We start from the raw sequence: 25,277 nt of genomic DNA, 5'->3' as shown, positions 1-25,277 counted from the left end.
TTTCTACTCAAAAATTATCTGTGTGTTAAAATAATTTTATAAACTTGGGTAATTTAAAAAAAAAAGAAATTTAATTTAATAGAAAGAGATTTCATTTTTTGATTTAATTGTGTGAACTAGTTTAGTACAATTCAAGTCAACGAAATAGATATGCAAGTAAATTTATAGTACTTTGTATAGAGTGAAAAGGCGAGGGAGGGAGGGAGAGAAAAGTATGTAAAGGGATAGTTGGTGTATCGTCCCGGCGGGACTTTGTAGTCGCCGCGACGTGACGCAACTGCCAAGATGGGGAAAAGGTTCCCGGTATTATAAAGAGACAAGGACCGACCGACAACGAGGACATAACAAGTAATAAGAGGATATACGTATGTTTGTCTCTTTACACAAAACTTAAACTTCATCTCTTAATATCTTTCTCTTTTTGCTAAATTCCTTTTTTTTTACTTTTTGTTTCATTATTATCCTTATTATTATTCTCCTTAAGTTCTTACATATTTTATATATATATATATATGTAGACATATATACACTACTACTGAAACACTGTCGCCTAAAATTTATATTTTCTTCATATTACAAGTTTGCGACTGTCAGTTTCTCGCACTTGCGAATCGCATTTTATTCTCTCCTCGTCTTACTCACTGGAATTTTTATTTTTTCTCGCTATTAATCCTTTGGCTACTGCAGTTTATACGTAGTAAATTATTCCAGTCGCGGTCAACGACTCTTTTTAGAATTATGCAATTGTCCAAATTTGTCGAATTAGGCGGCACATATTAGACCCATAAAATAAAATATGTGCATTTATATTTTATAAACTTGTGCATTATAATTAACTACATCCTACACAGATCTTTCTTTATACTCAATTAAGTATGTCTTAAAATATACGTTCAACTACTACATATATACATATATGTCACTAGTATACTTTGCCATCTGTATGACATATTCAACATACATGCTCACAAATTCGACATAATTTTCCCTGGACTTCAAGCTCACCGACTTTTTCCATCGATTGGAAATTTTTCATTTGATAAATTAATCAATTCAAATATATATTAAATGATAAGAGACCTAGTACCCGATCACATATATTTGTTCATCTATGTTTACTAAATATTGATATAAAAATCTATGAAGTAATCAAGTACGTTTCCTGATGGGGTACTAGGTTTTTTACCATATATGTAATGTGATATTTTTTTATTGAACCCGGGTCAAAAAAATAATTTTATTTTGGCTACACTTTTTTTTAATTTCAATATTCCTATTTAACTTAAAAATTTAAGTCAACTAAGTCAAATTCAAGCCAAGTTTGACTTAGTTGACATAAACCGGTACTAAATTATATATATAAAACTATAAATTAGAACTTACAGTTGACTTGCTTTATTTTAAATTTTTAAAATTACACCAAAGTCAAATTATTTTTTTGACCGCGGATATTTTTTGATTGAAGACTTTCCCACGACTAAAAAAATAAGATGACTAAGTTTTAATTATTTGTGATTGTGAATGACAAAGATACACGAGGATAATTGTTATTCGTTAGTTCTCTTTTATTTTAAATATATATATATATATATAGATATATAGGATAATACATCAGCGATACTTGATGACGATGGGCGTCTCTTTGGGAACTTTTGTCTGGCATAGTGGAGGATTTAACTAATTTGAATACAATGAGATATTTTAATGGGAACGAGGGCGCATACGATCAAATCCGCGGGTGTCCAAAATCTGCGAGGTGCAAACGATACGAAAGAGACAGCAAGTGGACGAGTAAGTTGGATGCACACTTGACTCTATATATATATATATATAACGCGATACAGAAAACGGACAAGTGAAATGAAAGACAGCGAGGGCTTAGAGAAAAAGAGAAAGAGAAAGAGAGAAAATAAAAATCAGGAGATAAAATATTCAAGAGTCGACGATTGATGTGGTCACACACGATGCAACCGCACGCCGTTCGAATACTATTATTATATATGCTACACTACTGGGATTCTCGATGCCGTAAGTCCTTTGATATTGACGATGCACATCTGTGCACTCTCTTGCATCGATAATGGTAAACTTCAATGATAATCGATGGCTCGAAAAATACATTATTTCTATCTTGTTTCGTTTATCAATTTTTTATTTTTCACTTCGCGGAAACGCTTTTACGACACCTTCACTTTTATAACCTGACTTAGCAATTGAATAAAATATATTATTTTTAAAAATTCTTCAGCTACTGATGTTCGACGCGCGAGGAATCTCGATATTGCAGTATTGAAATGACAACCGAGTATGAGGAATACAAATTAAACTTTTAACGTTTCTTCGGCGTATTGCCGGCTATAGCTTCCTCTAATTGATCCATTCACCTCTTGACGCACACATATGTAAGTATACACATGTAGATACTTATTAATTTAATAAAATAATTTAATTTATTCACACGTTAAATTAATTTTCAACTTAAAAATAAATGTATTGTTTTATTTACATATTTAATTGGCAAGTTTTATTTATTTAAAACTCGTAGGTCATGCAAAGTGACTTGGATCATGAAGTTGAACGGTAGCAGAGCCGGCTGGTTGTCTGATCTCCACGTCGAGATCTCCAAAGTGCAGAAAGTCCTAAAATTATGCGTCTTATCGGACAATCAGAGTGCAATATATACCGTAAACTATATATGTATAGATATATGTATATGTGTACATGAGTTTCTCAGTAGCAGCTATATTTATCGTCTCATACGCGCGAGCTAAAGATCAAGACAGGAAGCATCGCGATTGAGATGATATCGAAGGACAAGATGGTTCTCTGTTTCATCGTAATGTTCCATACGAAACCTACTCATTTTTTTTTATATATCATATTATCAAAAAAATTTTCCGCTCATACTTTCACTTATCTGATATTCATATATTTGTTGTGTATAGATGTATTTATTTATTATCGACGAGAAATTAAAAGTAGTTTTATGTATAAAATTATTGGGAATGGGCTACAAGTGACCTTGATTCATAAAAGCAGATCGGAAGAAGAGACAACGGTCGTTTTTTAATTTCCGAGAAATCTATGGGTCACACGATCACGGTCGAGGGAACAAGAGTATGGTATAGAGCATAGGTAACACTAGACCAGACCGAAAACCCTTCGGAGTTAGTTTTTGGTTTGTGTTACTTTTTTAAAATAAGAATATAAAATAAAGTTTCAGCTACGAAAATCAGTGACCAAGACAAGACACTTCTTAGAATAACTTGAATAATTATTTTAACCTTTCTACATTTCTTTCCATATTTATTACTTGTTTGTGATACTTAATTTGTCACGTATCTTTTAATTATTTATAACTTCACAAAATATATTTTTTTCATAGTATTTAAATAAACAAATAAAGGAACGTGGGGCAAAATGAGAAACCGTTTTCAAGGGAAAATTTTTTTTTCAGTTTTTTAATTTAATTATTTTATTTAATACTGGAAAAAACTTCCTGAGGTAAAATGAGCCATGGTTGTAACAAATAAAATTTTAAATTTGCCGCACTGTCTTGGCTACTCAACTTTTACTCCATTTATTTCTATAAACCATAAATAAGAATTAAAAAAAAAAAATCTCCAAAAAAACGGCGTCTCATTTTACCCCGGGTTCACTTATATATTTATATTGTTTAAATAAAACAACATAATATACATCTGGTGTAATCGGTGTCTAGACTTGCATTTCGGTGTGTGTAACTTTTGGTTTGGCCTGACTCTCTGTTATCGGTCTGTTCTATCTTAACGATCCCAGATCCGTCCTTAAGTTTCTTTCCCCACTCTCTTTTATTTCTGATCCTCCTTATTATTTTTATTTTTATCTTTTCGTTTATTCTCACTCGCATTCTATCTTTTGCCCAGCGTTCAAACGATCCTCGCAACTTCTCCATCTTCACCAGGAGCACAAACGAGGTATCTAAGATCTCGCGAGTCGTCGTCGTAGTCTCGGTCTCGTCTTCGTCGAAGTAAAGATCGACATCGGGCACAGGGAAGACAACTCACAATTAAAAAAATAAGATGAAAGAAGTTTGTACAACCTTGCAACTATCTTTCTCATACTTTTTGTTACATATATTCTTGTACAGTCCTATCTTACGATAATTTGTGTTTGAAAAAATAAAAATTATTCCCTCTGTATCTTTTTTTAAACGTTTGACTTGTTAAAATATCGCGTTGACAATGTTACCATTTTTGCAAGTCCAAGTGTGTTATGTGTATATTTTACTCTCATTCTCCTTCTCCTACAATACATTAGTATACATATGTATTTATATGTATATAGATATAGCGAAGAACCGTCTCCCGTCACGACATATCCGTTTCCCGAGGTCACAAACTCGAATCCAAACTAAACGAGTTATAGATGAAGGAGGTGGCGGTGACGGCGGTGGTGGTGACTTAAAAATTTATAGAATTATTTTTTTAAATAGTCCTCAGGCACGACATAACTATTTTTTACGACTTTCAACGACACTTTTCATTAGCAAACAAGCCTCTGAGCAAGTCTGTCCAAGTTGACGAGGGTAAAAAAAAAAATAACAATGAAGTAAAAATGAAAAGAGACCGATTAAATTTATTGAGGTGAGACATAAGGGTAAAAAAGAACAAGGTACTTCCGTAGGGTTTCTGGATTTTTGCAAATCAAATGCTGGACTGTGTCACATAACACGAGACTCTAGACTCAACTCCACACTCTTGGGTCTTGGGTCATTTTAATCCATATCAGTGGTCTCTATTCTTTAGTACATATACATTTATTTTTTTTTTTTTTTATTTTTTTTTATTACAGTCGTTACAAGCTGGAAATCATGGCTTGGACAATTTATTCCTCGTCGGCTTGTCTCCGTGTCGCGAGTATTTAGCAACGGGGGCCCGCGCTCTCGCTTAATTAATGATTACCGGGAAACGTGTCTGGGTTGGCCTTTGCTTGCAACCTCCATATACTTTGTTTTATTTTATTTTATATATATTTTTTTTTTATTAATTTATTTTATTCCCCAGTTATTTTATTTTTATATATACCTCAATTCTACTGGTTTAATTGTCACGTATAAGGTGGATAATTTATGTAAATAATTTTCGTCAAACTACGAGTGGGACCGCGACCACGACCGCGACCATCACGATGACCGATGACGAGATGTTTAAATTATAAATATAAATATAAAAATAAAACAAAACAAAATTTAAGTATAAATATTCTCGTGTTATCTTGATGAATAAAATGTATAAATAAAATCAATGTGGTAGAGAGATAAAAATGAAGATAACGAGTATGAGATGAGATGGGACCAAGAGTTGAATGATGAGAAATTTGGACGAGCGATTTACGACCTCGATTAGAACGCCATGCAAGTGAAAATAAACACAGAGACTGACTGTTTTGCTACTGTACTGATTGTCGTCTTTGTATAATATGTTACGCGTTTAATCTCAAGTTAACTCACATTAACTCAGTCTCGGTGTAGCTCACTGATATGTACTGTACCAACAGTTACTGTTCCAAGCTCTGTAATACTGATGCGAATAACAGACTCTGCAATGAGAGATGAAGCTGCAGAAGACACGTGTATCCAAGTAAAAGAACAAGATGAAGAAGAAGACGAAGAAGAAGAAGAAGAAGAAGAACAAGAAGAAGGAGAACTTGACGAATGCGTTCCGCGTCGAGGCGCGTCGCTCGAGAAGTCCGAGCCAATTAGCGATCCCCGATAATTAATCCTCGACTACCGTGCGCACGCGCTTTAGTCTTCACATACTAATAAAAATAATAATAATAATAATAAATGTATTAATATTTATAGGGAGTGTAAAAAAATATTTAATGGATAATGTATTTTTTGGTTTGTATAAAAAAATCATTTGTTACAAATCTCAGTACTCGGTTATTTATTTCTAAGCGCTTTTTTTTCTCATGAAAAAGTAATCATGAAATTATTCGAGCGACTTCCTGGGTAGGGCGCCCTTTTGGCTTGGCAAGCAAGCGTAATGGATAGGCACCGCCCAGGGGTAGTTAGTACTGTATTATACAGAGTATAAAATAGAAAAATTTTTTTTTTGCTATTATATGGAGAAAAATAAAATAGAGACCGGTCATTAGCCGGTACAAGTAGAAATTTAGGCGGCGGCTTTAGCTACTCTGCTAAGACACATGCATGGATACATGGATATATGTTATTTATATATATATACATATATATATATATATGTATGTATATAGATGGAAGAGGTCGAGAGGTCTAGTTCAGTAACGAAATATCGGGTTGCTATTGTCACAACCGTATTGTCGCCGGTACTAAAGCTGATGGGAACACTGAAGGACATATTCCGATCTTATGCTTCCAATAAGCTACCGAGAGTAATATAGTGGCAGTATAGTAATAGTTATAGTAGTAGATGTTGATGTTGTTGCTGTTGTTGTTGTAGAGCAGGGTGACATCAAGAGGATACGGGAATTTCCTTTAGACGGAAATCGAACCATGGTGTAACTGTTTCCAGAGCACCGCGAGGACACAAAGACACATGACAATGGATTAAAAAAAAATTACTACACGAGAATCCTTGTTGTAATATTTATGTATGTATGGCATAGAGTGTGTGGGTATATTGGCTCTCAACAAGGCTTTGGACCTCACTTCCGGCGCTTCCTGTGTCACACGCCGTTGAGCACGCTCTTGTCCACCGTCAGCGGATTCCTCCCTACGATACTCGGGGTCGTCGCAGACGCGACTTAATTGTTGATACAACAAGGAAACTCTTGAGAGATTGCGAGAGCTCATACAACCCTCGCTACAAAATAATTCTCTTGGTTTATACTCTACACTGTACTCTTATTGCCTATGTGCCGGTGCACTCACTGGCTGCCTACTGCTTTTCCGATGACACAATAGGGGGGTCGTGTCCTCCCGGCAATCAGTGTCGAACAAAGCGATTTTATCTCCGACTACAAACGCACGTTTTTATTTATTTATTTTTTTTTGCTTTGCTTTTTGTGTCTTAGTTTGAGTGTATGCTGGTTAGTAGTCGGCTATTAATTGTCGAGTGGACTGTAGACGAGTTTATGTATGTACATATGTGTAATATGGGGTACTTACATTGTGGAGTTTGTAGTAGAGGCCGCACGCGTTACACACCGGCTCGCCAGCTTGATTCCTTCGCCAAAGGGTCGTTGTTGCGGTTTTGCAGTTTGCACAACTCGTGCCTGCTCTTCTCGCGGCACTCTGCAACGACTGTAACAGCAACAATAAAAAAATTTTTAATTAGAATTTTTACATCAAATTACAAAAAAATAAATAAGTAAATATAAGTATAAGTATTTAATTCAATTTATTAAAGTCTTTGTATTTCAATCTCGTCTCTCTGACATTCTTGAGATGTTTTAAAGTTAATAAAAAAAAAAAAGTAACAAACAACATATATAATAAGATGGATTATCGATAGAAAATAAAGGAGAGAGGATACACGATCGGTCAAACTCAGACGGGGAAGTTGAAGCGACGTATCAGGGCCTTGGTGCCTCGCAGTCTCTTAATCCTTTCATTCCACATGTGTTCCACCAATACCACTGCGTTATATCCACGACGACTCTCTACCCAGAGGATGAATAAAATAAATAAAATAAAGGACGACTGAGAAACAAAGACGACGGTTACGAACAAGACAGAGGGAATAAAAGAGAACGATGAGGATAGACGGTTACGGTTACGGTCGTGTTTCAATGCTTCGAAAAATCATTCCGACACCTGTGCCTCCGATCATCCCGAGTGGCAAACACTTAACTAAAAAGGTCTATTATCCCTCTTGAGGCAACTATAGCTTATTATTTACCTTTTCCCATCGTATACCAACACATGTAATTCATCATGTATGTATGTCTATATATATATATGTATATACACATATGAATAAAATTTTTTAAGACCAGCAGTAGGGCATAAGACGGGCGCGTGCATACCTGGCCACTTTTCCTCCTGCCAAATCCCCGGAGCACTTAACCCCCAAGATGACATGCTACATTTTGTGTCTACCCAAAGACATTCCGGCGACCGGGCTCGATCACAAGTAAAGATGAAGAGAATAAAAGTAAAAGAAGGTGGCAGTGCTGGTGGAGGAAGAGGAAAGGAGGAGAGATTAAAAAAAAAAAAATAACCACGGGATTGTGTACGCATGTCTTCTTATATGTCACTGATGTATATTTCTCTTTTCTATAAGCACATTCTCTGTATATGTCTACCTGCCATTGTAGACAACCTTCGTCGGTCTGTTGAACACTCGCGGGAGTTATTGGTATTTTATTGAGTGGCTCGCACAGTGCATCAAAACGTGATCGCTCGTAAATCCCCGGTACAATGGATAGAATAATAAAGAAAATATCATTTGACTGATTGAGAGTACAGTAAAAGGTGTAGGTGCATTATATATATATATATATATATATATATATATATATGTATATATATATATATTTAGTGGATTAAATAAGAATAAAATATATTAAGTAAAGATCGATGGTTTTAAGAGTTCCTTTGTCGGATTTTTTTTCGACTTACCCACTTGACGGAAGGTGACGCAAAGGGTGGCTTGACACTTTGGTCTCATCAAAAAATATATACAAAGACTGCTAGTACTAGTGCTAGTACGAGTGCTGGGGGTGCAAACGTCGTCGTAATCATGTCCTATCGCTGGGATCTTATCACCGGGGCTTAGGTTGCCTGCGGGCCAAGGGGCGCTTCACTTGAACCGGTCGAAGGCTACCAGGCTATTGGTGATATGTCGATGGCGGTTGCGGTGCTAGTATTGGTTTTCTGAGTACGATGTGGGGGTGAGGTGTAGGGTGGAGAGTCTGTAGTCCAAAAGCTCACGAATCAATACGCGAACCTCATCAATATACTCCTCCACTGGGTTTGTTATCGTGCTCTAGATCTTTGACACCCTGAAAATCATTGGGCGACCCTGCAAGCTACTCCGCCGTACCTACTGGCTAATGGTTATTAAATCTGCTCGATCGCTGGTCAAAGGATTTTTCTTATTCATTCTAAAAGCTGGACTTCACTTTGAATATCTTAACTATTTTTTACGGTTCGAATATTTTTTTGGTTGATAAATATTTTTAGAAAAATTTTAAGTGATCTTGGTATTGGAGTATCGATATGTAGGTAATTAATCTATAACATGACGAGGTATTTTATCAGTTAATGTTTATATGTTTATATATATTGTTTCAAAGTGAAGAAGAAAGAGAATGTTGGGCAGAGAGTTAATCAGACACGAGTCAACGATCAACTAGGACATTGTACACGCATTGCTTAGCGATTATTCTCTCCATTTCCTTCACCTTTTACTATCTCCCGAAGAAAGAAATTAACGGGGAAATTAAACTTGCTTTTACTACTTAAAAAGTAACTAATAACTTGCTCTTACTCGGCTTAAAAAATAATTTAGTATTTGACATCGACGCAAGTGTTATAAAAAACATGTTTAATTCTGATAAATTCACATGTAGACACTTGGGTAATTTTAACATTTTGTCAATATGTACTGTAAGTAATACAAAGTGGAATGTAAATATATGATGACTGCAATCCGAAATTTACTTTTTTAATTAAAATCAACCGTAATTATTTTGTTTAAATTTTAAAAAAGTTTTGAAATCCATTTCAAGATTTTCATTTTTCTACTTTCCAATCATCGGAAAAATTATTTTTATTTTAATGATCGTCCCCATGAAAAAAATATAAAAAATATATTAAATATATATTTTTATGATATTTTATATATATTTCTTTAATAAATTTTTTTCATGGAGGTAATTTGAAAATTTTGATAAAAATATGTCAAAAAAAATAAACAATATAAATTTTTCAAACTTTCTAGAGTTAATTAAAAAAAAAAAACGATTTTTTCCATGGATATTAAAAGTAATTAATTCGAATTGAAATTAATAATTATAAAAATATTGTCAAATGATTAAGCAGACTTATAACGATTTATTATGCAGATGGAAAGCTATTTGCTGGATACATTGTAAGGCCCGATCGGGCGCAATCAGGAGGTTGGTAATTGCTCCAGTATACTGATGTCGAGCTTATGTAGATACTCTATATACATATACATATACACATATATATTGATTGTATAGGTAGACGATATGTATTTGCACGATACGATGACGATGACGATGAGGAAACCGGTTGGCCACGAGGGAGGCCGGCCTCCCAGAGCCGGAGATACACCAACTCCAGTATTATATGACATTTGTGACGTTTATCGCAACATTCTCTTCACTCTCTTTATTCTTACGCTTAATCGTTTGCTCTTTATGTGCATGACCATTTCATTTTATTAATTTCTGTGACGTTAGTCCGATTAAAATCTAAATATATATATATAACATCTGTGTATATTTAATTATTTATTTTAATCGGTGATTTTATGTTCAAATAAAATTTATTATTTCGTCATGTTTTAGTCAGGGAATTAAGTCTCTGAATATTCAGCATTTCAGCGAATTGATAAAAAAAAAAAAAAAAAAAAAAAAAAAAAAAAAAAGTAATTCTTGGGTAGAAAGTGCGAAAAATTTTTCACAATATTAATTATATATTTTTTATCAGTAATTAATTACTGAATTTTTTGATTAATGGCCTGACCAATAAGGAAATTAAAAAGTTTTAAAGGCCTTTAATTATTCATAAGTAATTGGAGTTTTAAAAAAATGTATATTTAATTTGATAAAAATAATTTGGACTTTTATCAAAGATAAGACATGATAAAATTATCAATTTATTGTATGCGCGATTTGATTACGATTTAATAAAAATAATTGTTTATTATAGAGGACTGAATTTATCGGAGCCCGTGTACAGGAAAGATGAACTCGCTTATCCTGATCAGCCAATCGAAGATCGAAATTATTAATTATCCGCAATGACTTTTAATATAAAGGCAAAGTCTTAACGAATATTATATACATATATATGTACGTGTATATATTACAAAGGTTTAAATTAATTGAAGGTAATTCTATAAATAGGAAATTTTATTATTATATCTGGACTAATTCCCAGGAATAATTTAACCAGCTACTGAGAATTCATTGAAACAAGAGCCCCATTGGGTTCTCGCTTGTTTCTTATTCGCTCGCTTGCAATAAAATAAATAAACACAAAGTAAGAAAACCACTCGTGGGAGTAGTTGATAATCCAGGTATTAAAAAAGACGGTACAAATAATTAGTCGGTGTATCTTTGGTTGGATTTCTCGGCTTAAATATGCATCAGGAGTGTAATAGAGTATGAGATGAGTTTAATCAGAATAAGAAGCAGCAGCAGCAGCAGCAGCAGCATCCAGGACTACTGTCCCCGAGTAATATACGCGATAGTTTAGCCAGCAATAGTAGTGAGCGAGGCCGCGAGTAGCAAAAGAAAGATAAGTATCTCTATCCTTGACTAAATCGTGACTATAAGCCCTAGCTCTCAGTGCGGGAACGCGCGTATGTGTCCAATTGAGGATAGTGGGGACTGTGTGCATTATCGCGGATACACTGGGCAACAATGTTACTATCAGGATATACAAATTGCTCGCTGTGAGAGTGGAGTTGAGTTTGTCTCGATCGTTTGCCCAACGGTTATTTATTAACAGCCTCAATGAGGTTGAAGACCATTTGATACTCTTATAATATAATAATAAATATCTCCATGCATATGTATATGTATATGTATATGTATACTAAATCTTTGGTCCTTTGGTCTTTGTGTTGATAATTTTAAAATCCTTCACCCTCTTCAGTCTCTTTATTATTATTATTATTGTTTATATTTATGTACAACTAATATTCTCTTGACCAAATAATATCGCATATCGTGTTTCGAAAGTCTCCAAGTCTTTCCATCAAATGCCAAGGGGGATATCGCATCATACCACGACAATCAAGGTGAAGATGAAGAAGGGAAATAATTGTGTCAGAGTGTATATTTATGAGAGGATATGTGTAGCTAACTCCTAGATTATATTGTGAGCATGATTATTGTTAGTTTGTGTTGGTAATAAGCTTCAGAGTATTCCAGCATGGTCATGATTTCATTATACACATGTATGATGCTGGATATTGGACATAGAGTATACTTATATATAATAAGAGTTGTGTATTGGTGTGCACGACTGTGACAAGCAGTGGTACCACATTCCTAACACTAGCTGTTGGCTGTACGGGTGAGTTGGTGCACAGTACAGCAGCCAACAGATCTTTATTTCTCTGTCCTTTGCTTTACTCTTCGCCTCATGTTATCCATGCAGGATTTGATGTAGCCAAGGATAAGAACCCTGACCGAGCACATATTCAAAAGTAAGTGATCGTCTTTTGACATATTTTAAATGCTCATCGTGTCATGGTCTTTGGTTGCTTTTTGTGCCAGAAACTAATTTTTTTTATTCCAATTGGCTGATTACTTTTTATATATTTTTTATCAGGAATATTAATACAGTAATTTTAATCTAGTGATGAAAGTTTAGATAATTTATTTTATTTATACTGAGATTGAATTTAGTCATGCTGTTGATTCATGGCATTGAGGGCGTAACGCTGGTTTGTTACATATTTATATTATGGATATGGATGTATAATATATTTAATGTATTTAATATATGATATACAAAGAAGAGAAACGATATTGCTGGGCATCAGCGTGAGCTACCGGGTTACCAACGGCCAATCTGTATGATAAACAGTCTTGTTACATATATACATATATATATATATATATATGTGTGTATGGAGTCTACACTGGATCATCCGTCGAATCCGTGTCACTTAACCGTTAAGGAACACACTCGTGACTACAGATTTTAAACTTTTACAAGACATTAATTTTTTTATTTTTATAAATTTAAATTAACTAAATTTTTTGTATTGAATTTGCTGAGGTCCATAAATTTGAGCGTCACTTGACATTAAATATTTTTCGATAACTATATATTAAAAAAAAAAAAAGTACTGAGGAACAATATAGTAACGGTACATATTTATCTTACACAACGTCGTTGTAATATTTTTTTATGCTGCTTATATTCTATTAAAAAAAAAAAAATTTAATTGAAGCTTTTTACTCGAAGCTACATTTCCCGCTTACGCGAGAATAAGAAGAGAAGGAACTCGCGTAGGTAGTAAATTACAAGGTGCACCCCCCGGGCGTTTTGTAAAAGGAACGAGAAGAAGGCGAATCGCTTTCGCTCCTCGTTTCAATGGAATATAAATAAAATTTATTCCAGGATCGGGCTACCGAAACCCACTGTCTTCTCATGCCTGCACACTTCAACCCTTTTTCTCTCTATCATTTATTTGTTTTTTTTTTTTTTTTACTCACTCTCTGACATTGTCGTTTTCACCAGCTACCGACACGACTTTTATCCTGTTCGACTAGTGTCATTTTATCTAAACATTTTTTTTTTACCACCAATACAACCACGTTCACCTCAGCCGTTTGTAAGCTCATTTAATTTCTCCAATGCGTCAAAAAGTGACGGGTAAATTTTTGCGACCTCCAGAAAAGTTGAATTTAAAATACTGTCTATTAATTAATCATATTTAATAAACTCATCATTTAATTAACTGCAAAAATCTGATTTGTCAAAAAGTGAGGTTAGAATTTTTGACGCCCTTGGATTACTCGTAAGTCTAATTCAATAGTACCGAAGTGTTTAATGACTGAGTCATTCTCAAGGATAGTTTAGTAAATGGAATTAAAAAAAATTATAATGAATGATATTGTAGCAAGAGAAGGATTAATGGACGGCAGTGACATTAGCGTATGTAATTCTCGTCTCTCCTCGTGATTTTCACGATTTATAATGTCTCTTGTACAAAACAAGTGAGATAGAAACATAAATATATATATATATATATATATATATATATATATATATTTAGTTGTATATTGTGTGTATATATATTTATAGAGAAACGACGCACCCACTTGAGAGTTACATGACGACTAGGCAACTTCATTTTCCCTCTAGTATTGTTATTTCGCGTGCACATATGCACTTCTCCTTTTTATTTATTTATAATTTACCGTCATTGTCGTTGTTTGTAGCCGTCGTGACAATATATAAACACGATAGAAACCAGTCACTTTTCAGTGTGTGTATATTTAATATCGATTTATAATTCAAAAGCCTCACCAGACAAACGACATGATCTAAATCATCAGGCTTTTATGTACATTACTTTTTAAACACCTCAATGTCTATAATGTGTCGTGTATATATTTCATTTGTTATTTCTACTCCTATTTAGACTTATACTTTTTTTTTTTTATGTTGCAAGATTTGACTTTCGAGAGGAATCAAGGATAGAGTGACGTGACGGAGAAATAAAACTAAAACTAAAAAAAAAATAAATAATATAGAGGAGCAGTGGAATTTGAATAGAAACCGTTTCGGTTTTAGAATGGGGATTACAATGTTGAGATTGGCCGCGGTCGAGTGACTGTACGAATAGCGATTATAAAGTGAAATGACCGCAGATCACTGTCCTCGCTCACTCCCAATGGGCTACTGCTTGGCCCCATCAACCCGTGGATAAAAACGACACGAAAAACATCAAGAAAACAAAAAAAAAAAAATTTATGTGTTAAATCTTTAATTTTTGAGTCCAAATAACTTGTCATATATTTTAGGCATTATTATTATAATTAAGTAATTTTTTTCCAATTATCGCTATGACGTAAATTACAAAACAATAATTTTACTTAATCTTATCTATGGATTTATTATTTAGAATAAATATTTTTTAAAATTTAAAAATTATAGTGAACAATTACTGGAGGTTCTAAGTGTTTTTTGATAAAAAGTTTATCGCTGTATTATTACGAAGATTATGATTATCGTCATGTAAATATAGTTATTATCGACTATTAAAAAAAATTTATAATCTATTTGAATATTAAATAATTGAGTATTAAATGTACAGTATTGTCGATGAGTAATTGCATTAAAACACATGTATTATCGATTTAGCTGCAGGAGATTACATATATATATACATGTACATATATAAGTATATAAAAGTAATAAGATTTCTCTTATTGCACTTAATGTAAGCTTGAGAATATCTGTTATTACTTGACGGGTTTTAGCATCTCGCTATCGTTGTCTTAACGAGTGGGAGGTAACGTTCTATAAATAATGTAGAAAATATATACATGTATATAAATATGTATTATAGTATTTTCATATATATTTTCTCTGTATACATATATCTAATCCATATATGCATAAATACATATGTAGATTTAAAAAAAAAATTAATCTGATCGATTTCGAGACATTAAAATGGAAATAACTAGAAAACAATGCGGAGTTTTCAAAAATTTTATCAGAGATAATTTGTAAGGAATGAAATTTTCTACAAAAAAGATTCTGTGACATTTTGGGCTAAGTCTGATAGTTTCGCTGGAAAAATAAAAAAATGGAAATTTATTGTAAATTTGAATTCAAGCTCCAATAATTTATGAACAGATGAATTTATCAAAAAATGATGAATTTTTTTGTAGAGCGTTTTTCTACGAAATTACATCCTGAGCTTATTTGCACAATGAGCCATTGCCAAGGAATAAAATTTCAAACTTAAAATTTTTTTTCCATTATTTAAATGGGAAATAGAAAATTGCGATGAGCGACCTCTAAATATTAATATTAAGAGATCACTTTTTATCAGGCATCTTATTTCACCCCCTGCAACTATTTCATAGAGAGTTTTGAAAAAAAAAAAAAAAAAAAAAAAACAACAATCGATATTTTTATATACCTGAAAATCGGAACGTTTTTCGCGCAACGAAAATGAAAAAAATTTATAATTCGACTGTTTAAAATAAGGAGTAGTTCCAGAGATTGGGGGTGGGATCAAATTTTTGGCTGACATATATGAGTCTAGATCAGCATCTATAAGCGAAACATTTCAGAACTCGGGTCATCCATTAGATTTTTTTTTCGTTGCACGAAAAAGTTCTTATTTTCAAAGATATTTTTTTGAATCAATCTAATAGGTATATAAATATAATATATATTATAAGTGATAATATAAGTTTTGAAGTAAGCGATAATGAGAATGTAGTAAGAAAACAATATGTGTTAAGACGCAAAAGATTGAGCATGTTAATTATCGGAAAATAGTTGAGCTCATTGAAAAGCGTTAAATTACCACATCATTACCAGAGTCAAGTGATGCGTTCAAACGTATAATTGCACTTTATAATACGCAACCGTCTTGCCGTCTTTCAGATAAATCACTTTGCCAGCATTTCAAATCTATTACGTATTAAAATAATTATTTTATTATCATTGTTGCTATTACAATTAATTTATGGGTTTATTGATATTTATAATTGCGAAATAAACGATGAGACGACTAATCTATTAAAGGTAATAAATTAACGGCATAATTAAAATAAATCTATTCATTTTAATTTATTACTACAAGAGAGAAAGAATTATCTGGTGCTCTAGTGAACTTTTAGTCACGGCCACACCCTACTAGTCGATCTCAAAGGCTGTGGACCTCTTACGCACACCCACACCTTATCGCTGGACACCTAGGTTAGCGGTGTGCATTTATGTTGAGGTCTATGTGTGTATACTTATATATATATATATATATATATCTTTGTGTAGAATACGCTCTCAATTTAATTCCCAATTGAATTAATTTAACTCAGACGTCTGACTGTTTGCCTGTCACTCTATTAATTTAACTCAGGTGTGCTTGTCAAAAAATTCATTTATTAAATAAGTTTAAATGATTTCCCATACATTTATTACTCTAGATAATTATTTTATGTAATTTATTATTTAAAATAATTTAAAAAAAATTTTTTTATAAATAAACTCTTCTATGAATACTGAGAGTGAATACTATTAAGTTGAGTTGTGCAATTAAATTCCGTACTTGACTGGATATTTAATACAATAAATAATTTTTTTTTATATGCATCAACGCATTGACGTAAGTAAATAAATAATAATTTTTAATAGAATAAATTAATTTTAAATTAAAATGAATAATGAGTTTATTTAAAATGGGAATAAAAGTATGGAGTTGGTAATTTTGATATAGATATTTGTAGCTGGGAATCAAAAGTAGATACTACAGTTATTCAGGATGTGTATTTTAGAGTTTATATACACCGGCGATCGTACTAATGGCAATAGCTCACCTGGCGATAGTGTAATTCATGTTAATGCCGGCAATAACTCGCGGGCGTATAAATTATCGTTCGCCTGTGGAGCCGAGTGAAAGAGAGAGTTCGAGAGAGTCATGCATGGGTATGATGAAAAAGGATGAAAATAAAGAAATGAGAGAGAGAAAGTTTTTGTTCATCGGGAGTAGTCGCGTGGCTGTCGAGTGTGCGATCGATCGTAACGCACTTTTTTGTCATTGACTCTGATCTCTGAATTTTTAAAAAAATCAACGAGTAATTAATATTATGCTCGATAAATTGTATTATGTTTTTACCAAAAAAAAATCATACGTTCTTTAATTATTTTTTTTAATCAAAATATTTAATTGAAACGTCAGGACGAAAAAATATCGAGGCGAATTTATTTAAAAATTAAATTTTTAGGGAAACTATAAATTTTAGAAAAAAATGTTTCAAACAAAAATTGTAGGAAATTTAATTTCTCACAAAAAAGGTCCTTATGACTATTTATGTATCTCTGATAGTTTCGAAGTTATAGTGGTAATAAACAAAGGATCAATTGATTTATTACAAATATTCAAATTTATTTTCTTACTCCTTTCAATTACGTCGAAATAATTAAGTGTACGAAAAAATGTCACGAGACCTTTTTTGTAGAGAATTTAATAAGCTACCAAATTGTTTATATACATTTTTGCGATATATCTACTAGATTATCCAGAATTTTAATTTTTGTACAACTTTTAAAAATAAATTTGAAAGTTTGCAAGAGAATAAAAAATTTAATGCGCGAGTACTTGTAGCAACAGAAATAAAATTCAAATACAGTAAAATATGAATATTAAAATAAATCTCTCAAAGTGTGTTATTAGCATATTATTAAGCATATATAATATCTAAACTATCAATTTAATGCATAACGCCATGATTCCTAATACACTCTGGCATTATTGTTTATTTATAGCGTCATTATGTTGTCGCCATTGTTGCCAAGGTACCGTATAATATTAATGTACACATATATCTATATCTATATACATCGTAATGTACACACATTACTCTAGACTCTCTAGTCCTTTTCTAAGTTTACAGCCAGGCTCTGTGGCCTTTTCCGCGGACCACCGAGACAAAACAGTTTTACTTATTATATATTTCACTACATTACTATCTGTCTCGGACAACCGATGTACACAATAAAAATCTATAATTGCACGTACGTTTAATCGTAAACTTGTAATTTGTTTTTGCTCCATTTTATCTGTCATTTCTCGTATCATTAATTCGACATAAATTACAGCAAAAAAAATTATTCAAAAAATCTGTACTTTTGACATATTCTTAAAAAACATATATCCTCAATAAATACTATCTTATGTACCTACTATACATCGTTGATATGTACTTAAAATAAATGACAGTAGTTAAACTGACAAACATAAATTTATGATCCTGGTTTAATATATGTGTTAAATACAATATTTTTCACGGCAAATTACTTGTTCGCGGTGTTTTGTATGCTCGGGATGATTGGAAAGAGAGCAAAAAAATTCAAACATATTTATACATACATACATACACATATATTTCATATTTATATATACACTTGCTGGGACTTATAAACATAACATATATATATACACGGGAGTAAAAGCTACTCGATAATCAGTAGACGTGCAAGAACAGCAGGAGCGACCCAAACAAATCGTTCCGAGGCAAAGACCACCCCGCCTTCTAATATTCACGCTCGGGTGTTTCGAGATTTATGCCGTTCTACCGAAGCACCTCATCCACTACTCGTTTGAATCTTAATCGAGCCGCGTGCTGAGTCTGAGAAGTTACTCGAGTAGTTTTGCCATTCGTACCACAGTCGAGATGGAGTTTATTCTTTTAATATACTCCTCTTTATCTTAACTACTACTCTGGACTTGAAACAGGAGTCAGTAGTTCCAGGTCTCAACGTCTACGGCTTGTGGAATGTCATCCTCATCACCCGCTCCCACTTCACCTGACCCACAGTACCCACGTACCAGAACTTCTTTACTTGTTTTAAAACTTGTACGTGAACGCAATGCAATCACAATTGTCAGAATAAAATCATCTACTTGTCAACTTATTGTATTTTATATAACGACTTTTAGATACATATATATACATATATATTACTGATACTCGTAAGACTTGTAACTAATTAACGATTAATTCATTGCACAACATTTCACGTAGGTAATTATTTTAAATTATAAAAAGGATATTTTTAGTTTATTATCATTATATTTATATACATATGAAATTTTTTTTTGGCTACTGATTTATTTAATGGGGTAACGAGGTCTAAAATGCTTCGAGTTTATTTCAAGTCTCATAAATACTAAGAGGGTAAATGAAATGTTCAATTTATTGTACAGTTTAAATTACTATTGGTATATTATAGATATATGTATGTATATATATATGTATATATATGTAAATGAATGCGAGTTTGTTGATTATATTGTGTGTTAAAAGTTAAAGGTAGAAGTTGGAGGTGTTTGAGATAAGAAATTAGATCACGATTCAAATGAACAGGAATTGTGACACCGAGCATTTTGTCAGGTCAAGAGTAATCGTTAATGTGCAACAACAGCTTTGCTATATAGTGAACGTGGGTGTTTGGTAAGTGACACGCAAAATTGCACCTTCGGTTCACTAACCACGTCCACCACGACAATGTGGGTGAGGACTTGAGACTCAGTACCGACCAATAAATAACTTGCTTCTGGCAGCCATTACTTGTCATTCACCCCTATCGTGTCTCTCAAACAAAAGGAAAAAAAAAAAAAAAAGAAGAGTTGGAAATTCAAATAAATCAACTTGGGTTTATATATTTTTTTTCAAGTGAATTTAAAATTTAATCTAATGCCAGTGATTCAATTTAATAATTAATGAGGAAGAATGTGGCGTTTATTTATCTTTACATTTTTTTCCATTCAATCTAGATGGAATTTTAATATTTAATCAGAGGTGAACAACCGCGCCTGCGTTTTTACCGTACGTAAATTCGCACAAGATGAGCGCGCAGTTCTCTAGTATCGTGTTAATATATATATATATATATATATATATATATATATATATATATGGAGAATGACATGCGCGGAACTTGGACGTAACATTGGTTGAGTTCCGCGGCTGCGCGAGCATATTGACTTTACTCTGCTCTCATCCCGGTGTCTGCTAGTAGACAACCAGCAAAAGAAATAAAAAAAAAAGTATGTAGTGAGACGCATTTTCATTGTGAATCAGAAAAAAATAAAATGATGGCAGAAAAAGCGAGTAGATGAAAAAAAAATAAACACGTTAATGAAGTCGTGGAAAAATTTAAAGAGATAAAAAAAGTAAAGGCTGAACGAGAAAATAAAGGGATGAAAAGCAACTGGGAAGACAAAGTAGTAAAAAAATAGCAACTTTAAGCGTGCAATTGATTTTCACACGGCACTTTGATTTATTCGTTCACGCATTTCTTTTTTTTTTATTTACTTCTCTTCCTTTTCTCTACTGTTTCTCAACTTTTTCTCTCCAGCTTCTCTACCTCCCCCGCAAACCTTCTCGGGTGAGCTGAGATTTATGGACTCTCCCATAGACACTGTGTTGCTTGTTTTTTACCTTCTTTCTTTCATTTACCCAAGATCTTTTTTCATTTTTCGATAAAGAAAAAACCCTAATTTATCCACGCCAGCTTCGATACTTTCTCTATTTTTTAAACTCAACTGATCAATATGAGCTACCGGGCTGTCGGGGCTCTGCTACAAAAAAAAAAAAAAAGGAAAAGAAGGGAAAGAACCGTAGGTACTTAATGCTGATGTTTGAATTGTCAAAAACACCCCGATGTGTGGGTTTTTTTTTATCATTCTACCCTTCCAGCAAGCCGTGTAGGATTGGTCCTCGTGATTGCTGAGGGAGGGTGTTGTTTCCCAATGCTGGGTATGGGATTGCGAGAGATCGCAGCCAATGATAGTGAGGCGCAGCTGCCCCTCGACAGCCGTTGCTTAAACCATCTTCGCTCCCTACAGCAGTTCCCTTGTATTCTCAGCTCTTCCCAAGGGGTAGCCAACCCCGAGTCTCCAAGCAAACGCGATCCCATGTGTAACATTAGGAACCATCCATAACACACATGCTCAATAATAACAATAATTATATGTATGAGGGTCCAACAAGCTCAGCAAAACCATCATCGTAAGTCGTATTAAAATCAATGTCCTTAGCGCGGGTAAGATAAAGCAGAAATTCAAATCTGGCTTTCATCAACGTCATCATCATCATCGTCATAATCACTGCGACTGTGCCACTGAATATATTTATTTTGAGTTTTATTATCCAACACTGCACATAATGGCTGATGGCCATTGTGTCCATTGGTGGCAGAGTACAGTTTTAAGTGAATGGACTCAACGAAAAGCAAGTATGTAGTAGTAGGGGTACCGGAAGAAGGGTTGGATTTTCAATCTTGCTTGCGTGTTTGTCCAGAGACTGCTGTATTGTACTGTCTGTGTACTGAGTTGACCCCCTACTAAATTCAACACTACTCTAGTTCGCTCTCTTCATAAACCACTCGGGCCGTGGCTTAGTTGTCTGGAATAATTGTCATGGAGGAATGCGCTGGTGAATGACATCGTGGAACGTTCAATTAGATTTTTTAAACCAACTTCAGACTACATACTTGTATTTTAGGCCTAATTCTTTAGATAGTATCACGAATTCGCGGGAATTTATGACTGAAATCTATCAGCAATTTGTCCGACTGATATTTGAATTTTAAATTATAGGAAAACTCGGATAAAAAATTATTTTGATTGATGATCTGATGACGAGTGACATGTCGATGTTATTTTCAGTGCTGACATTTGTTTTATTTATTTATCATATTTTTTTTTTTTTTAACAACGAGAAATTGGAAAAATTTGTTTGTATGAATATTGAATGTAATTCAATATAGATTTAATTTAAACGGGAAATTTCGAACACATGGAGATAGAAGCGTTTTATTTGTCAAATTTATGCGCCGGTCGTATCGCCCACAGTCGGAAGCAATTTACAAGTTAATAGGTTACGATGATTCGTTCGCTGAATCTCACACTTGTCTTATATTTTCTCTCTCGTGTATATATGTTACTTTTTATTTTATCTCTAACAAAACGTATTTCTCGACTACCAACAGTCTGGGGTACAGACTGCAGAGATACTAACAGAGAAGACTAAAAACTACAAGACAAGTATGAATTTATTTCGGTCAAGCTTCTTCCTCGTGCACCGCCCATATAATTGGCTTGCGCGCTACTTCTCGCCTCCGTTTAAGATCAATCCAAGTCACTACCCAAGCAACCAAGACCATGATCATTTTAAATAAAAATTCACTTTTTTAATTCTTACTAATTTTTACAATCTGTTGTACTGTTGCAGTACTTCACTTATTGCACCGATCATTTTTTATTAATTCCAAGAAAATTATTTAGTCGTTGATTAATTATTTTCAATTGATTTAAATTTTTCATACGACTTTTAATGCCTCTGAAATTTATACCTGACCCAATTATTTTAATTTTATAAAATAATACTGGAAATTTGTCGTTTTTATTTTTGAAACAAATGTGCACTGGAGTTCCGGAGTTTAAAAAAAAATCACTTTGCATACCGAGTAAATAGGAATTTCAGAGTGATCTGGATTTTATTTAAATCTGCATTTACTCCATCTCAGAGTTTAAATACTAAAATAAACTCTCCTTCGGAGGGTTTAAAAATTTAAAAATTTTTTAAAAAATTAGCTGAGGGAACTTTGATACACAGAAAAAAAGGATTTCTTGGCGCAAAAAATTTTTACTTGACCCCAGAAATTTTTTGTAACATAAAGTGAAAACAAAAATTTTCTTCGGGCGAAAAAAAAAATTCTTGAGTCAAGAAAAAATTTTGTCTTCAATTCATAATACAAAATATTTCTTGCGCCAAGAATTTTTTTTTTCTGTGTACTTTAGTTATTGGAAGTATTTATAATAACAATAATATATATATAAATAATACGATGTATGTTTTTTTGTACTCCCTCAATATGTAGTACTACAAAGTATTGTGTAGAACAGTTCGAGTAGGAATAAAATAAAATGAAAAAGTATTATAGAATAAATTTATCGTTAGCGGCAGCAGCGAGGATTTGAGTGGCTGAAGTTGCATAACAACTATTTTGCATCCGCATTTAATTTTCAGCCGTGCCTCTTATTTATAATGTACAAGAATCTAACGTGAAAGCCGTGAATTCGTGAAAGCACCAGAAAGTACCGCAATGAGAATAATATATACATATACATGTGTAAATATGCAGGTATATTATTTATCGTAGTAAAATAAGAGAGTGTGAGTTTGTCTCGGGGCTTGAGAATCGAGTTTCAGCCGATCGAGGGAGGGTACCAGAGGGTAGGCGTTCACCGGTCTCGCTTCTCCGCGAAGAATCGATTATCAATTTCGTGGCCGAACAACGCGACGTATCAGGATCTGGTGGTTGTCTGTGTGTAGTTACTGTTGTTTCTCTTGTTTTAAGACCGAGAGCACATGTACAAGTATGAGAATATATATGAGGATAAAGTTAAAGGTACATTATAATAATATATATATCTATAGATATCTATAAATACACATATATATAAAGAGTTGATGGTGTGAATGCGCTGGTGAGTGTAAGAAGGTGAGAAGTCTTCTCTCGGAATGCCGAAGCCTTGAGCCAAACAATCGTTTATATTACAACCGATCTAACCATTCGAGGAAAAAATAATATTGCGTACTTGCGAGAGTATTAATCGAAAGTGAAAACTAACCGCCGCGGGCTGTATCTAATTTTTATTTTTTTTTTCTTGATAACAATAAATGGGTACGAAGGTGTATATTATAAAACAACAATAATATTAATAAAAATAATGATAATAATAATAATAATAATCTATTATAAGGTTTGGCATGTATATGAAGCCTTTAGCGCCTCAGACAATGCTGTGGCCCCGTGTGAGCTGGACAATGCGAACGGGGTAGCAACTATTCATTTTCCGGAGCAGCCGCGATGCTTCAGATAAACTCTCCAGTGATTTTATCCTCTCGCTCTTTCTCACCCGGCAGCTACCTGAACCTACTCGGCCCCCATGATAATATCTGCTCTCGCAGCTCTTACTCTCCGTTCGACAGCGTTATTTTATTTTTAAAATTTATTTGTTGGTTAACTTCAGCCTCTACTACAAATAAATATCTCACTTGGAATCCTAATATATATGAATACAAGTCTCAAGTCTGCAGTAAGTGAGGAGTAACAGAGTTTGCTAAAATTTTCACATATTTTTTTATAGCAGTAGACATTGAAACCTTTCTCTTGTACTATTGCGCGAGTGGCTTTGGATAGAAATTAATTTAAAAAAAAAACTAAATAGATAAATCCATAAAACCCAAGTAGTGGCTGTGAGAATTTTATAAAATTTCGGTGTTTTGCTCGCGCTTTAACGTATCACTTTAATGTTTCGTCGTGTTTGAATATTTCAGTTCACGTTTCTCATGGACGTGTGTTATAAATTTAAACGCGATTCGCGAAATACCCAGACGACAACGATGCCACGTGAAATTTTATACACTAATATAAGAGTAGAATCCTATACATATATATATTTATATGTATTTATACATATTTACAAGAGAACCATAGGTGTATCTACTCTCGCTCGACCTCGTTGGTAGCAGCAGATACAGAATACAGTACACCACACATATGTATATGCTTCATATATATATATATATATATATATATATATATATATATATATACAGATACATATATATAACCGTATTTGGTAAATATATATTTTATAGCTCATGCGCATGTTATTTATATAACGCGTTTGTCTATATATTTTCGTATATGTAAAGACTTGGTCTCGCACGCGCGGTTGCTGCTCTCGCTCTCTCAATCTTACTTTTGCATCACACACGCAAGTCAACATACAATATGTCACGGTCGAGACCTTTCTTTCGTACGCTTCGAG

At 33.3% G+C, this 25,277-nt stretch overlaps 1 protein-coding gene across 5 annotated transcripts in view; it reads right to left on the bottom strand.

The window, feature by feature from the left end:
* LOC103571261 (GATA-binding factor 3) overlaps positions 1-25,277 on the bottom strand; it is a 123,462-nt gene that overhangs the window by 6,456 nt on the left and 91,729 nt on the right. For all 5 annotated transcript variants that reach the window (XM_014445023.2, XM_053739953.1, XM_053739950.1 and 2 more), the window contains one exon: positions 7,136-7,270. In XM_014445023.2, the coding sequence (XP_014300509.1) occupies positions 7,136-7,270 (135 nt within the window). The remainder of the gene's footprint in view (positions 1-7,135; positions 7,271-25,277) is intronic.

This window comes from Microplitis demolitor, chromosome 1, assembly GCF_026212275.2.
Source record: "Microplitis demolitor isolate Queensland-Clemson2020A chromosome 1, iyMicDemo2.1a, whole genome shotgun sequence".
Lineage (NCBI taxonomy): Eukaryota > Metazoa > Arthropoda > Insecta > Hymenoptera > Braconidae > Microplitis > Microplitis demolitor.
Note: the sequence above shows the minus strand (reverse complement) of the source record. Positions and strands in the feature narration are given on the sequence as shown.